The sequence below is a fragment of the Heterodontus francisci genome, chromosome 3 (genome assembly GCF_036365525.1).
Source record: "Heterodontus francisci isolate sHetFra1 chromosome 3, sHetFra1.hap1, whole genome shotgun sequence".
NCBI lineage: Eukaryota > Metazoa > Chordata > Chondrichthyes > Heterodontiformes > Heterodontidae > Heterodontus > Heterodontus francisci.
This window is the reverse complement of record NC_090373.1, coordinates 92,913,336-92,928,769: the sequence shown is the minus strand read 5'-3', so window position 1 is coordinate 92,928,769 and position 15,434 is coordinate 92,913,336. Positions and strand designations below refer to the sequence as shown.

Here is a 15,434-nt window from a genome sequence, read left to right as displayed (position 1 = left end):
TGACTGGAAGAATAAACAGAAGCCGCACAGACCAGGAAAAGCTGCTAGAAGAGGAAGAAGGAGAATGGAGATAAGGACTGTCAGCAAGAGACCATATCAGCCCAGGGTTTTCAGGAAGCAAATCTATCTGAACCTCAGGAAAGAGTCATTTGTGAGATGGCAATGCTTCAGTAAGGACATCCTCACTGAAATCTGCCACTTGCTGCAGCCACAACTACAACCTCAGAGCAGGATAAGGACTGCATTGGTAGTGGCTGTGAAGGTGACCATTGCGATGAGCTTTTATGCATCTGGCTTCTTCCAGACTAGAGTTACAAAAAGGGAATGTGAAAAGAAACTTACAAATCAATCATAAATTTTAACAATTGCGTTAGGACAAAAAAGGTGCAGGCGGCACAGTGGTTAGCACCGCAGCCTCACAGCTGCAGCGACCCGGGTTCAGTTCTGGGTACTGCCTGTGCGGAGTTTGCAAGTTCTCCCTGTGACCGCGTGGGTTTCCGCCGGGTGCTCCCGTTTCCTCCCACAGCCAAAGACTTGCAGGTTGATAGGTAAATTGGCCATTGTAAATTGCCCCTAGTGTAGGTAGGTGGTAGGAGAATGGTGGGGATGTGGTAGGGAATATGGGATTAATATAAATGGGTGGTTGTTGGTTGGCACAGACTCGGTGGGCCGAAGGGCCTGTTCCAGTGCTGTATCTCTAAATAAATAAAATAAAAAGGTGGTTAGGAGCAATGTGGCTCCAGCCACAATGCATCTTCCCTTTAAGAGGTGTATGCTAGTTTTAAGTGGTGCTAGGAAGTTACAATTTTGGAACCCCTGCTGATGTATGTAGCTGATGAACTGCACGGTTAATGCTGGCTGAATGCAAAAATCATTATAATAAGCAGGCAGCATGAAGTTGGCACGCTGCCTGAACTTCAATCAACAAACATGGGATAATCGCACATTGTGATGCCTGCACCTGCTTTTGGAGGCTATCCAACATAGCCCCCCCAGTGTTTGTAGCATTGTCCAACTCAAATTTCCACCTACTCTTGCATTTCAAGAGAAGTTAACTTCGAACATTTTGGGAATGGCACTGGATGCAATTTAGCAAAACAGAAAATATATTTATCATCTTTTGTTTCAGTGCTCTTGCTAGTTGGCTCTCTTCCTACCTTTTTAAAGTTGTTGTTTATTTACTTATTTAGCTCACTCAGATTCTTTATTATTCATTCTTGTTGCTTTCTCTTTCTGAAGCATTTTCATCCCGATTGATTCTATTCTGTTATTTTTAGCCAGTTTTTCTTTTGCTCATCACTGTGACGTAGAAAAATCTTAGTTTCAAAATTCCCTCCTTGTTTATTTCACCTGACCTTATCATGCTTCCCAATCACGTGCTCCTGCTTTCAGTCTCTGTTTCCTATTCACCACTCAAGCTTTCAGTCATACTCTCCTCTTTTCCCTGACAATCCCAGACCTCTGTGGTGCACTGCCCTTCATTCCTCTATCCATACCTACACCTCTGCCTTACTTTGCTCCTGAATTAGTAATGTTTAGATTTTTAAAAATAAATTAATTTATTATTTGTAGAGTGAATTAATAACGAGTTGTAGCACAGTGCAGGTCTAGAGGCATTAATTACAATTAATGCAAGGTACCAACTAGATTCCAAAAGAGGGAATAGAGATTATTTAAATCATGGATAGACAACTGAGACCTGTTGATTATAGTTCCTTTGTCATGTGGGAACTTCATACACTCCATGTGTCTTGGGGGGCCACTTGTCTAAGAAATTGGGGAACAAAACATTCCACTAGAGCCAGTAATTACATGTTGGAATTGTGTTTGGGCAGTGCAGTATCATGCAACCCCCCTGAAATACTAATCAGACTTTCTCTCAAAAGAGCTCACACAGACACGAAACACAGGTTTTAACAGACATTGTAACCCTTCTAAACAATGCTCAGTTTAATGAGAGGAGGTTCAGTTTGTTGCCCAGAATGCTACATGACTGATGGACTGAATCACTTGGTTTGAATATCGACATGTCACAATACACAAAGCTTACAATAACCTAATGCATATACTGTTCTGGCTGAAGCACAGTCAAATGAACAACATTCTGATGATGCTGATTTAAATGTCTATCCTCAACAAGTGTTTTCTTGTGTGGCAAAGAAGCTCAAACAATATTTCTGCGATGAGAAAGAGTCAAACGGTGAAGAAAAAGTGGCTCAGAGACTTCAAAAACCTTCTGCAGCGTTCCTGAAAGCTCTGCGTATCTTTGACCCTGCACAAATGCACCTGCTAATGGTAGATTTAAACTCATTTGATGTGATTCCTGGCTTTGACAAGAACTTCAGGCTGGAGATTCCTGCTTATAAAAGCATTGCAAAAGGAACAGATTGTACTTTGTGTTACGACCAGGTGAGAACAGTGTCTACAGGTCTTTTACTGTCTTCATCTGATCTTATCATGGGCATAACATGGCACTATTGTGACATGGGCGGCGCAGTGGTTAGCACCGCAGCCTCACAGCCTCACAGTTTGCAAGTTCTCCCTGTGTCTGCGTGGGTTTTCTCCGGGTGCTCCGGTTTCCTCCCACAAGCCAAAAGACTTGCAGGTTGATAGGTAAATTGGCCATTATAAATTGTCACTAGTGTAGGTAGGTGGTAGGGAAATATAGGGACTGGTGGGAATGTGGGATTAGTGTAGGATTAGTGTAAATGGGTGGTTGATGTTCGGCACAGACTCGGTGGGCTGAAGGGCCTGTTTCAGTGCTGTATCTCTAATCTAAATCTAATCTAATCTTATTATGACATGGTTTAATTTTAAACATACTGAGTTCCCTCTTGGTGAATCCTTGTTCACCACTTTCCAATTATAAGGCAAAGAAATGGGCATAAACAGGCTTTCTTAGGTTTAAAGAAGAAAAGTGAAATTTTATTAAAGTTTAAACTTAAACTCAAATTTGGTTAACTCCTATGGATACACGGCACACCGCTCTCCAGCATGCATACGCGATACGCACATGCAAATAGGGGCAGAAAAGAGCATAAGAAAAATAAAATGGAGAGGTTTGAGGCAATATCAGAAGAGTTTCTTGCTTACTGTACTTCGAGCTCACTATAGTCCTTTTGTTCGGAGTCTTTCTTTTCGTTGGGGCCCAGTATTCTTCTTAAACCTTGTCCACTGTAGGAGACGTTTCTCTTTGGGGTTCATATGCCTTTTGTGGTTTCCAAAGCTGGGGAGAGTGAGATGAGAGCAGACAGGAGAGAGGTGTTCTCAGCCCAGGAGAAAACAGCTTTCTGATTTCAAATCTGTGGCAAGTTCAAAAAACCAATAGCCAGCTAATCATGTGACTAAACTTGTCTGATCACCACTTCTGTGTATTGGGGAAGTAAGGACTGGGTCCCTTGTTCCAACACTGTCTATTACTATGCAAATGTGTTTCCAGTCAGGGGCTTGCAGTTTTAAGTTTTAATGTTCATGTGGTGAAATAATGTGTGCCACAGTCTTGGCAAGTGGGGGGGGGGGCTTGTCTCACATTTGCCTATGCTGCAGTTTTGAAACTAGAATGCAGAATTTCCCACCTTGCAAGGCTAGCACTGTACTGTCTGACAATTCCAACAAACTCTGAATGCGGACTGAGCTGTGTCTAAACACAGATAGATGTTCACAGTGCAGAGACAGGAAATGAAGAAAGAGATAATTGCAGGTTGCTCCATGCTCGCATTCAACCACTCAGTAAGGAATGTGACCTGTTACAGTCAGCTTTGACAATAGTTTTTAAATATACAATTAATGCTATTTGAAACCAGAAATCTCCCTTGTCTTTTTTGTTTTAAATAGATGATTTTCATGGTTTTTTGCGACGTGTGAAATTTACGATTTAAATATGTGAAATTGTGAATTTCACAATTCTTAAAATGCTGTGACTGTGAAATTTGTAAAATTTGACCATGAGTTTGGTAGGGCCCTATATAAAGCTCTGGTTAGGCCACAATTAGAGGATTGCGTCCAAAACTGGTCACCACAACTTCGGAAGAATGTGAGGGTCCTTGAGAGGATGCAGAGGAGATTTACCAGAATGATTCCAGTGATGAGGGATTTTAGCTACAAGGTTAGGTTGGAGAAGCTGGGGTTGTTCTCCTTGGAGCAAAGGAGATTGAGGGGAGATCTGATAGAGGTGTCCAAGATTATGACAGTTTTTGATAAGCTAGACAACAAAAGCTGTTCCCATTAGCTGATGGTACAAGGTGTAGGGGGACACAGATTTATGTTTTGGGCGAGACATGCAGGGGGAAATGTGAGGAAGAACCTTTTTTTGCAGTGAGTGGCAATGACCTTAAACTTGCTGCTAACAAGGATGGTGGAATTGGAGACGTTGAATGATTGCAAAAGAAAATTGGATGGGCACTTGCGGGAAATAAACCTGCAGGGCTATGGGGCTAGAGCAGGGGAATGGGACTGATTGGATTGCTCTACAGAAAGCTGACATGGACTCAATGAGCCGAATGATCTCCTGCTGTGCCATAATGACTCTATTTCCCGAATATTTCTATAATGAGTGGCTCAGCTCTATCTCTCTGAACTAGATCTGGGACCAGGTTTTAAAAGGGCTGCGGAGTCAGGACCCAGTGCAGGCGTATTTGAAAGGTGCGGTCCCGGAGGTCATCTCAGGATCCTGTCATCTCCGGGACAGTTTCGGATTTTCAAAATGCTGGCGGATCTGGGGCTTGTGGTGGGATTTTTTTTTAAATTCATTCATGGGATGTGGGCATCACTGGCTTTTGCCAGCATTTATTGCCCATCCCTAATTGCCCTTGAGAAGGTGGTGATGAGTTGACTTCTTGAACCGCTGCAGTCCATGTGAGGTAGGTACACCCACAGTGCTGTTAGGAAGGGAGTTCCAGGATTTTGACCCAGCGACAGTGAAGGAACGGTGATATAGTTCCAAGTCAGGATGGTGTGTGACCTGGAGGGGAACTTGCAGGTGATGATGTTCCCATGCATCTGCTCTTGTCCTTCGAGGTGGTAGAGCCCGTGGGTTTGGAAGGTGCTATTTAAGGAGCCTTGGTGTGTTGCTGCAGTGCATCTTGTAGATGGTACACACTGCTGCCACTGTGCGTTGGTGGTGGAGGGAATGAATGTTTGTGCATGGGCTGCCTATCAAGTCGGCTGCTTTGTTCTGGATGGTTTTGAGCTTCTTGAGTGTTGTTGGAGCTGCACCAATCCAAGCAAGTGGAGAGTATTCCATCACACTCCTGACTTGTGCCTTGTAGATGATGGACAGGCTTTGGGGAGTCAGGAGGTGAGTTACTCGCCTCAGGATTCCTAGCCTCTGACCTGCTCTTGTCGACATGGTACTTATATGGCTACTCCAGTTCAGTTTCTGGTCGATGGTAACCCCCAGGATGTTGATAGTGGGGGATTCAGTGATGGTAATGCCATTGAATGTCAAAGGGAGATGGTTAGATTCTCTCTTGTTGGAGATGGTCATTGCCTGGCACTTGTGTGGCGCAAATATTACTTGCCACTTATCAGCCCAAGCCTGGATATTGTCCAGGTCTTGCTTCATTTCGACATGGACTGCTTCAGTATTTGAGGAGTCGTGAATGGTGCTGAACATTGTGCAATCATCAGCGAACATCCCCACTTCTGACCTTATGATAGAAGGAAGGTCATTGATGAAACAGCTGAAGATGGTTGGGCCTAGGACACTACCCTGAGGAACTCCTGCAGTGATGTCCTGGAACACAGATGTTTCACCTCCAACAAGCACAGCCATCTTCCTTTGCGCTAGGAATGACTCCAACCAGCGGAGAGTTTTCCCCCTGATTCCCATTGACTCCTGTTTTGCTAGGGCTCCTTGATGCCATACTCGGTCAAATGCTGCCTTGATGTCAAGGGCAGTCACTCTCACCTCACCTCTTGAGTTCAGCTCTTTTGTCCATGTTTGAACCAAGGCTGTAATGAGGTCAGGAGCTGAGTGGCCCTGGCGGAACCCAAACTGAGCATCACTGAGCAGGTTATTGCTGAGCAAGTGCTGCTTGATGGCACTGTTGATGACACCTTCCATCACTTTACTGATGATTGAGAGTAGACTGATGGGACGGCAATTGGCCGGTTTGGACTTGTCCTGCTTTTTGCGTACAGGACATACCCTGGGCAAGTTTCCACATTGCTGGGTAGATGCCAGTGTCGTAGCTGTACTGGAACAGCTTGGCTAGGGGTGTGGCAAGTTCTGGAGCACAGGTCTTCAGTACTATTGCCGGAATATTGTCAGGACCCATAGCCTTTGCAGTATCCAGTGCCTTCAGTTTCTTGATATCACGTGGAGTGAATCGAATTGACTGAAGTCTGGCATCTGTAATGCTGGGGACTTCAGGAGGGGGCTGAGATGGATCATCAACTCGGCACTTCTGGCTGAAGATTGTTGCAAATGCTTCAGCCTTATCTTTCACACTGATGTGCTGGGCTCCCCCATCATTGAGGATGGGGATGTTTGTGGAGCCACCTCCTCCAGTTAGTTGTTTAATTGTCCACCACCATTCACGGCTGGATGTTGCAGGACTGCAGGGCTTAGATCTGATCCGTTGGTTATGGGATCGCTTAGCTCTGTCTATCGCATGCTGCTTATGCAGTTTGGCATGCAAGTAGTCCTGGGTAGTAGCTTCACCAGGTTGACACCTCATTTTGAGGTATGCCTGGTGCTGCTCCTGGCATGCCCTCCTGCACTCTTCATTGAACCAGGGTTGGTCTCCTGGCTTGATGGTAATGGTAGAGTGGGGGATATGCCGGGCCACGAGGTTAGAGATTGTGGTTGAGTACAATTCTGCTGCTGCTGATGGCCCACAGCGCCTCATGGATGCCCAGTTTTGCATTGCTAGATCTGTTCGAAATCTATCCCATTTAGCACAGTGATAGTGCCACACAACACGATGGACGGTATCCTCAATGTGAAGGCGGGACTTCGTCTTCACAAGGACTGTGCGGTAGTCACTCCTACCAATACTGTCATAGACAGAAGCATCTGCGGCAGGCAGATTGTTGAGGACAAGGTCAAGTATGTTCTTCCCTTGTGTTGGTTCTGTCACCACCTGCCGCAGACCCAGTCTAGCAGCTATGTCCTTTAGTACTCGGCCAGCTCGGTCAGTAGTGGTGCTACGGAGTCACTCTTGGTGATGGACATTGAAGTCCCCCACCCAGAGTACATTTTGTGCCCTTGCCACCCTCAGTGCTTTCTCCAAGTGGTGTTCAACATAGAGGAGTACTGATTCATCAGCTGAGGGAGGGCGGTAGGTGGTAATCAGTAGGAGGTTACCTTGCCCATGTTTGACCTGATGCCATGAGACTTCATGGGGTCTGGAGTCGAAGTTGAGGACTCCCAGGGCAACTCCCTCCCTACTGTAGACCATTGTCCCGCTACCTCTGGTGGGTCTGTCCTGCCGGTAGGACAGGACATATCCAGGGATAGTGATTGCAGTGTTTGGGACATTGTCTGTAAGGTATGATTCCGTGAGTATGACTATGTTAGGCTGCTGCTTGACTAGTCTTTGGCACAAGCCCCCAGATGTTAGTAAGGAGGACTTTGCAGGGTCGGCAGGGCTGGGTTTGCTGTTGTCGTTTCCGGTGCCTAGGTCGATGCCGGGTAGTCCGTCTGGTTTCATTCCTTTTTATTGACTTCGTAGCGGTTAGGTACAACTGAGTGGCTTGCTAGGCCATTTCAGAGGGCATTTAAGAGTTAACCACATTGCTGTGGCCTGGAGTCACATGTAGGCCAGACCAGGTAAGGACAGCAGATTTCCTTCCCTAAAGGACATTGGGGAACACAAGCTGCCAATTAATGGCCCATTAAGCTCTTTTAGGAGCTTGTTGGGGAGGAGGGATGTTCAGGAAGGCAATTTTTAAACCAGACTTTGGCAATCCCAACCAGTCTGGTGCATGTTAGTACACAGCTATCGGGGTTGCCGCAGGGCAAACGGAAGTTTGTTTACAAGTGTGGCGAGATTAAATTTGAGGGGTCAACTCACACTGGATCGGGCGCTGTGCAGCACTTGCTGTCCGTGGCCACTTTCCGGTGTTGTTACCGACCTGGCCCTTTCATGCACTGCCTGCTCTCCTCGACAAGGCAGCAGCAGCCCCCAACATGGCTTCTGCCTACCTTTGTACCTTTGCTGCTGGTGCCAGGCAAGCAACTCCCACCTCCTGGAAGCATTGGGTGCGGAGCTTGCCATCTGCCCAATTAGGGTATAGCATTCAAAGATCGCGTTGTAAAAGCAGCGCAACTGAAGCACGGGTTTGGGACCTCGAAGTCATCAGGGTGTTGGGTTTGTGAACCCGCTTTGAAAATCTGGCCCTTGGTGTCCCAACTGTTTAAAACTCTGGTTTCTTCCATCATTCTAGTAAGCTTTTCCCACGTTAATGCGATATAAATTTGACACTGTGGAACACAGATCTTAGAGAAAACCTATGTGTGTACTACAGTGTAATAGTGGGAGGGACACAGTATTGCAGTATAGAAAGATGGTTTTCAGTGATGTGAGGAAGTCTGGATCGACATTGCCTTTGATAGCATTGAGCAAACAAAGTGGGTCAGCTGAGTATGGAAAAAGGAAGATTCAAAGAAATCCAAGCTGAATCAGTCACCAGCCAGAGAATGGGGGGAGTAGAGGGGGCTGAACAACATGGCAAAAATAATGATTACCCACTCCACCATACTGGGCAATAAAACTTTTATTAAAACAAAAGTCTTCATTTATCATCAAGTCAGCTGCACAGATGTAGGACAGCCATAAGGCTGGTACTTGTATCTATGGCAAGTGCAGGTTTTCACAGAGAATCCAGGATGACTGCCAACCCCTAGATTCTAGGCTAGCTATCTTGAGTTCTCATATATGATTGAACTTGTAAAATTGGGCAATGAGCTATCAAAATCATGGAGTCATTTGCCCATGCGCGGGTCGAGGAGAATGTTTAAATATGCCATGAAACAAAATCTTATTCTTAAAACAAAACTTAAAATGGAAGTACCCTTAGAGTCATAGTCATTTATGGCACAGAAGGAGTCCATTTGGCCCATCGAATCCATGCCAGCTCTCAAAAAAATCTTCCTCTCATTCCCCTTCTCTTGCCCAAAACCTTGTGCCATTAGTTAATGGGAACAGTCACTTCTGTAGAAATGGTTTTGCATTGGTAAAAATAATTGCCTTAGAAAATAAAATCTGTGCTTTGAAATGAGTGGTGAATAGATTACCCTGTTAAAGAGAGACACCTGTTTCTACTCAGAGAGGAATGAAATATTTCAATGAAGCCTGTTATTAAAACAGTAAAAATGGTGCATAATGGTTCAGCATATTAAGGTGAAATCTGCTTTGATATTTTCCTGAGCAAGAAGTAAACCAAACTATTCATTTCATCTATTTCAAGCTCCAGTGTTTCAAAATATTCAATGTTTGTTTCAATTATGTATTTCTACATCTGTGTTGGAAATTTTTTGTGGATAATTGTTTATTTTAGATGTAATAGTCTCTACATTCAAACTATGGGTGAATTTAATGTAAATGGTATAGAATCTTAGTTGACCATTTCAGCCACAAAATTAAAATGAACATACTATATGGGAATATAATAACCAGAAGTGCTTTTTAAAAACTTATTTGCTTGGAAATATGGTTCTACAGTAAGGTCCAGTATTATGATTTATTGACTGGACCTTGCCCACTACATCGCCAAAAAGGAAATATGTCTTTTTTCAGTGACTATTAGAAACAGCTACTGTTGTTTTTTTTTTTCACTACTGAATAGACCGAATTCAAATGTTAGCCAGCACAAGAGTTGAATTAATAATGTTCTTATTCAACTGGGGCATTGAGTGAAAGTTGTAGCTCCTCCGTACATGTCGGGTTAAATTTCACAAAATTATTTTCAGGTATGGTAACCTTTTTAAAAAGAAATTATTTGAACGTAGTGTTGTATAGAATCATAGAATGGTTACAGCACAGAAAGAGGCCATTCAGCCCATTAGGTCCATGCCCGCTCTCTGCAAGAGCAACATGGCTAGTCCCACTCCCTCGCCCTTTTGCCATATCCCTGAAAATTGCTTCTCTTCAGGTTCTTATTCAACTCCCTTTTGAAAACCACAACTGAATCTGTCTCCACCACATTCTCGGACAGAGCATTCCAGATCCTAACCACTCGCTGCATAGAAAAAATTTTCTCGCCATTGGTTCTTTTGCCAGTCACCTTATATCGGTGTCCTCTGATTCTCAGCCCTTCCACCAATGGGAAGTGTTTCTCTCCATCTACTCCGTCTAGACCCCTCATGTATATCTTGCTATGGAATGAAATAGAGGTTTATTTTATGCTTACACTTTATTGTAGATATGGTTGGATTACCTTATCACACAACACTTCGAGTTTACTTACATACGATTTCTAAGTAACATTTTTTGTATGTTTCCCTTAGTTACACCAAGCAGCTGAAATCTCACAAGTCAGAGGAGCTCGCGTCATAGCAGCAGAAGATATTCTGTTCTTAATGCGGAAAGACAAGGTAAATCACATATTTCAAACCAGGTTACAATTACTGTAGATCCAGATCAGTATTAATACTGTGAAATACTTATTTTAGAGTTGATTTTGATCATTTATGGGAGAATTGTTTTGTATCTTACAAACATTTCACAAAGCTAAGTACAATTAACGGAGGCTATTTAGTTCATCCTTCCACAAGAATGCATGGCCCCTCGTCGTAGCATTCAGCTGCCTCCTGAGTGAGCTTTGCCTCCACTACCCTAACTTGAGCATAAATCCTTTTATTAAACACTCTTTGTGTGACAAAATGCTCTTACTGAGTGCCTTCCTTCTCCCACTATAGCTTATTAGGCAGAAGCACTGCCCAAAGTAGCACTGAGCCTTGCAGAATATGAAGATTCCTGTTGTGTACTTAGTCAGATGGCCTTAACTGGGACAACTGCAAAGGATCTGCAGTTGGCCTCAGCAACCCTGGATTGTTGAGGGATAAAAGATCCCAGAGATCCAACCCTACCCCTGCCAACAGCAACCCACCCCACCCACCCGGCCCCCCAACCCACCACCCCAATTCCATTCTTATGGAGTGACCCCTTCTGGAAAGTTCATCTGTGTGGATGTTGGATGAGATCCGGATTGTGCTCAGCTGGGATGACCCTCTCCTAAACACATAGTCTCCTAACCCTCACTGTTTAGACTCTCACGTAATGAATTGCCATTTGTGGGCAGGGGATACAAGAAGGCTGACAGTCTCTTGGAATCATAGAATAGCATATGTCAGCACCTTCAGGAGTGGAGGAAAAATATAAAAAATGAAAACTTTTAAATGTATTGCTTTGGTGGATTCCTTTTGTGGGATACAATTTTTGCAAATATTAAGATATAACAGTTTACATCTTAAAATGAATATTTTTATGAATTTATATTCTCTTGATTTGAGACTCCAACACTAATCACATTTGGGAACCTTAGTAGCCATTAGAGAAATAAAAATCTTTACATTTTTGGAACTGTGTGGATTTGAACACAGCAGTTGTTGTTGAATTGAAAGTCCTCTGTTGTAACCAAATGTGTTTCTAATTCAGCTGCAAAACATACTTAAAGGGGAGGGAAAGTGTTGATAGAGTATTTTATCTTCAAAATACTTCCCAGTATGCATGTTGAATAGAGCATAGTCAGGAATATATTTACTACCTTGAGAAACACTTTTTCAAATTTGTTGCCCAAGTGAGACCTGCCATTTAGGGTCTTCTTTCTTCCAGGTGTCTTCTAATGATATTGATATTACTGCATGATGGCAGCTGCCTGCATCTTAGAGCAGCTGTATTCCTTTTAGTGAGCTTTGCAACTTCAAAAGAGTCTGGAAGCCCATCCAGAACTGCTTGATTCAGGGAAAACAAGCGACCAGATGGGATGAAAGAGTAAGAGAATCGAGAAGAGATGATAGAATTCTAATGTTTGCAACATGCTTGTAACAAGCTCTGAGAGATTTGTCTGTAGAGAAGATCCTAATATTGGAAAACTAGAATTTTTGTGTTATTAAATAACATCTTGTAGCATGTTCTGTTATGCTTTTTAAAAATTAATTTCATTGGATGTGGGCATCGCTGGCAAGGCCAGCATCTGTTGCCCATCCTTAATTGCACTTGAGAAGGTGGTGGTGAGCTGCCTTCTTGAACCACTGAAGTCCATTTGGTGTAGGTATACCCACAGTGCTGTTAGGAGAGAGAGTTCCAGGATTTTGATCCAGCAACAGTGAAGAAACGCTGATATATTTCCAAGTCAGGATGATGTGTGGCTTGGAGGGGAACTTGCAGATGGTGGTGTTCCCACTTGTCTGCTGCCCTTGTCCTTCTAGGTGGAAAAGGTTGCGGGTTTATGGTCAATGGTAACCCCCCCCAGGTTGTTGATAGTGGGGGATTCAGCACTGGAAATGCCATTGAATGCTGAGGGGGAGATGATTAGATTCTTATTGGAGATGATCATTGCTTGGCACTTGTATGGCGCTAACGTTACTTTCCACTCATCAGCTGAACCCTGAATGTTGTCGATGTCTTGCTGCATATGGACACAAACTGCTTCAGTATCTGAGGAGTTGCAAATGGTACTGAACATCGTACAATCATCAGTAAACATCCCCACTTCTGACCTTATGATAGAGTAAGGTCATTGATGGAGCACTGAAGATGGTTGGGCCTAGGACACTACCCTGAGGAATTCCTGCAGCATTGTCTTAGAGCTGAGATGATTGGCCTCCAACAACAATGATCTTTCTTTGTGCTAAGTATTACTCCAACCCAGTGGAGAGTTTTTCCCCTTGATTCCCATTGGCTTCATTTTGGCTAGGGCTCCTTGATGCCACACTCGGTCAAATGCTGCCTAAATATCAAGGGAAATCACTCACTCCTCACCTCTTGAGTTCAGCTCTTTTGTCCATGTTTGGACCAAGGCTGTAATAGGTGGCCCTGGCAGAGCCCAAACTGAGCACCAGTGAGCAGGTTGTTGCTGAAAGTGGTGCTTGGTAGCACTGTCAGTGACACATTCCATCACTTTGCTGATAATCCAGGGTAGACATGGGGCGGTAATTGTCAGGATTGGATTTGTCCTGTTTTTTGTGGGCAAGATATACTTCGGAAATTTTCCATATTGTTGGGTAATTACCAGTGTTGTTGCTGTACTGGAACAGCTTTGCTAGGGGCGTGACTAGTTCTGCAGCACAAGTCTTCAGTACGACAGCCAAGATATTGTCAGGAGCCATCGCCTTTGTAGTATCCAATGCCTTCAGTCGTTTCTTGATATCATGTGGAGTAAATCGAATTGGCTGAAGTCTGACATCTATGATGCTGGGGACCTCAGGAGGAGGTCGAGATGGATCATCTACTCGGCACTTCTGGCTGACGAAATGCTTCAGCCTTGTCTTTTGCACTAATGTGCTGGGCTCCTCCATCATTGAAGATGGGGATATTTATGGAGCCTCCTCGTCCAGTTAATTGTTTAATTGTCTATCATCATTCATGACTGGATGTGACAGGTTTCCTACTTAGGACATATCAATTGTGTATTTTCAGTATGTGAGAAATTAGAGACTAACAGGCACTTAAACTAGTACTTTAATACAAAGGAGCTTTTCTGTTCATTTATTTATCTTTCTTTGCAGAGAAAATTACGGCGATTGCTAAGGTATATGAATTTCCGGGATTTCAAGTCCAAAATCATTAAGGGTGTTGAAGATGAAGATGTTATTGAAGCAGGTACTTGAAGAAAAGATGGTCTTATCTGGATTAAATAAGCAATATTCAACTATGAGCATCTGTGCTTGGCTTCAAATTACTGAAGGCACTAAAATTTGGGTGTATATGAAAGTGAAAGTCAATCCTAATGAGACAGGAGTGTAGCACGTTAAAGAGTTTAACAGAAAAACATGAAGAAGTTGAAGGAATTAAGTTTGCAGAGAGGGAGGATTGACTGGTGGACTTCACTATAGCTTGATGCTACTAGAGCTTGTTCTTTAAAATATAACAGGTGTGGAATATTTAGCTAATTCAATGTGCATCATTTCTTTTTGCATTTACAGAAACCTAGATTTATGTGCCTGATATTAATCTGAAGTAATCATAGCCAGAATTGAAAATATACATTTCAAATACAGGCTGTTAGAATTTATAAAGGAATCATTCTCAGTTCTGCCACACACAGTGGTTTATGAGTCTCATGTGCCATAGCTGGAATTATTTTTCAGTGACATTGGGAGGAATTTTATGCTCTCTTCCGCATCAGGTTTGGAGGCAGGGAGAGCATTTAATCAGTCGGGATGGTGGCAGGGGGTTTCCTGTCACCTTTTCGCCTCCACCCAAGTTAAGTTCGGGGTGGGAAGGCCGTGCCAGCAATTGAGGCCCTTAAGTGGGCAGTTAAGGGCCCCATTCCGCTGCCGCCGGTATTAGCCCAGCGGCAGGCAGACCTGTCGCCGCATAGATAGCATGCCGGCTCCAGGGTGGGGGTCCCTCATTAAAAGGCACTTAGTGCCTGATTGAGGGACCCAGCATCAGGAAGTGGGCGACCACTAAGAGCCACCCCCTGCCTTTGTTGCCTCAGACATGCCCCTCACTGTGACCCCCACCCCACAAACCCCTCCCACCCTGACTTGCCTGTGGCCTGGGTCCAGTGCCTCCTGTGAGTCCAGTACCTGCAGCAGCCCCACCTCCCTGGTGGCACTGCTCAGTTAAAGAGCTGTCGGCCTTTGATTGGCCAACAGCTCTCAGCAGGCAGGACCACCGTCCTGGGGCCCTTAATCCTTGGGTAGGCCCTCTACTGTCCACTTAAGTGCCAAATTGGCACATAATCCAGTAGGCCTTCCACAAAGGAGGCAACGCGGCACTCTGGCTGGCACTGTAGCCAGTGGTCGAGAACCCCCTCGCCAAGATAAAATACCAGCTATTGTGTGTGCCTCAACTTCCCTCCATCAACTGTACCTTTATTTACCCATTTACTGATAGCTAATTCTTTGGGACTGCTATCAAGGCCCATTTTCCCTGGTGGCTTATTATTTTGTTGCCTGCATTTAGCTTTGATTAGCTGTTTCCCTTTCATTATCCCAGGGCTATTTCTCTGTCCTGGCTTTCCTTTCCTCTCCATTGCTGTCCATTTTGCTTTCTCTTTTCTCTAATGTGAATGATGGAACCTGTAAACACACACTCAAATGATACTGCTTCTGCTGGAATGAATAGCACTGGTATCTGACTGCTAGCCAACATTCTTCAGAGCATCATCAAACATCTCCAAAATTACAGCACAACGAAATCCATTTATTATTTAAAGTCAAAGGCAACAGAATATGTGGAATTAATAAAATATACACATAAGTAGCATTGAATTAGGGGAAAAAACTTTCTTAAAAAAACTGAAATATCTTAGCTGTA

The 15,434-nt window shown here is 44.0% G+C and overlaps 1 protein-coding gene across 11 annotated transcripts in view; it reads left to right on the top strand.

Moving 5' to 3' along the window:
- Positions 1 to 15,434, top strand: part of supt3h (SPT3 homolog, SAGA and STAGA complex component) — a 662,265-nt gene that overhangs the window by 424,576 nt on the left and 222,255 nt on the right. For 10 of the 11 annotated variants that reach the window (XM_068024453.1, XM_068024471.1, XM_068024462.1 and 7 more), the window contains 2 exons: positions 10,454 to 10,540; positions 13,676 to 13,769. The exons of the other annotated variant lie outside the window; for it this stretch is intronic. In XM_068024453.1, coding sequence (XP_067880554.1) covers positions 10,454 to 10,540; positions 13,676 to 13,769 — 181 coding nt within the window. The remainder of the gene's footprint in view (positions 1 to 10,453; positions 10,541 to 13,675; positions 13,770 to 15,434) is intronic. 11 annotated transcript variants of the gene reach the window in all.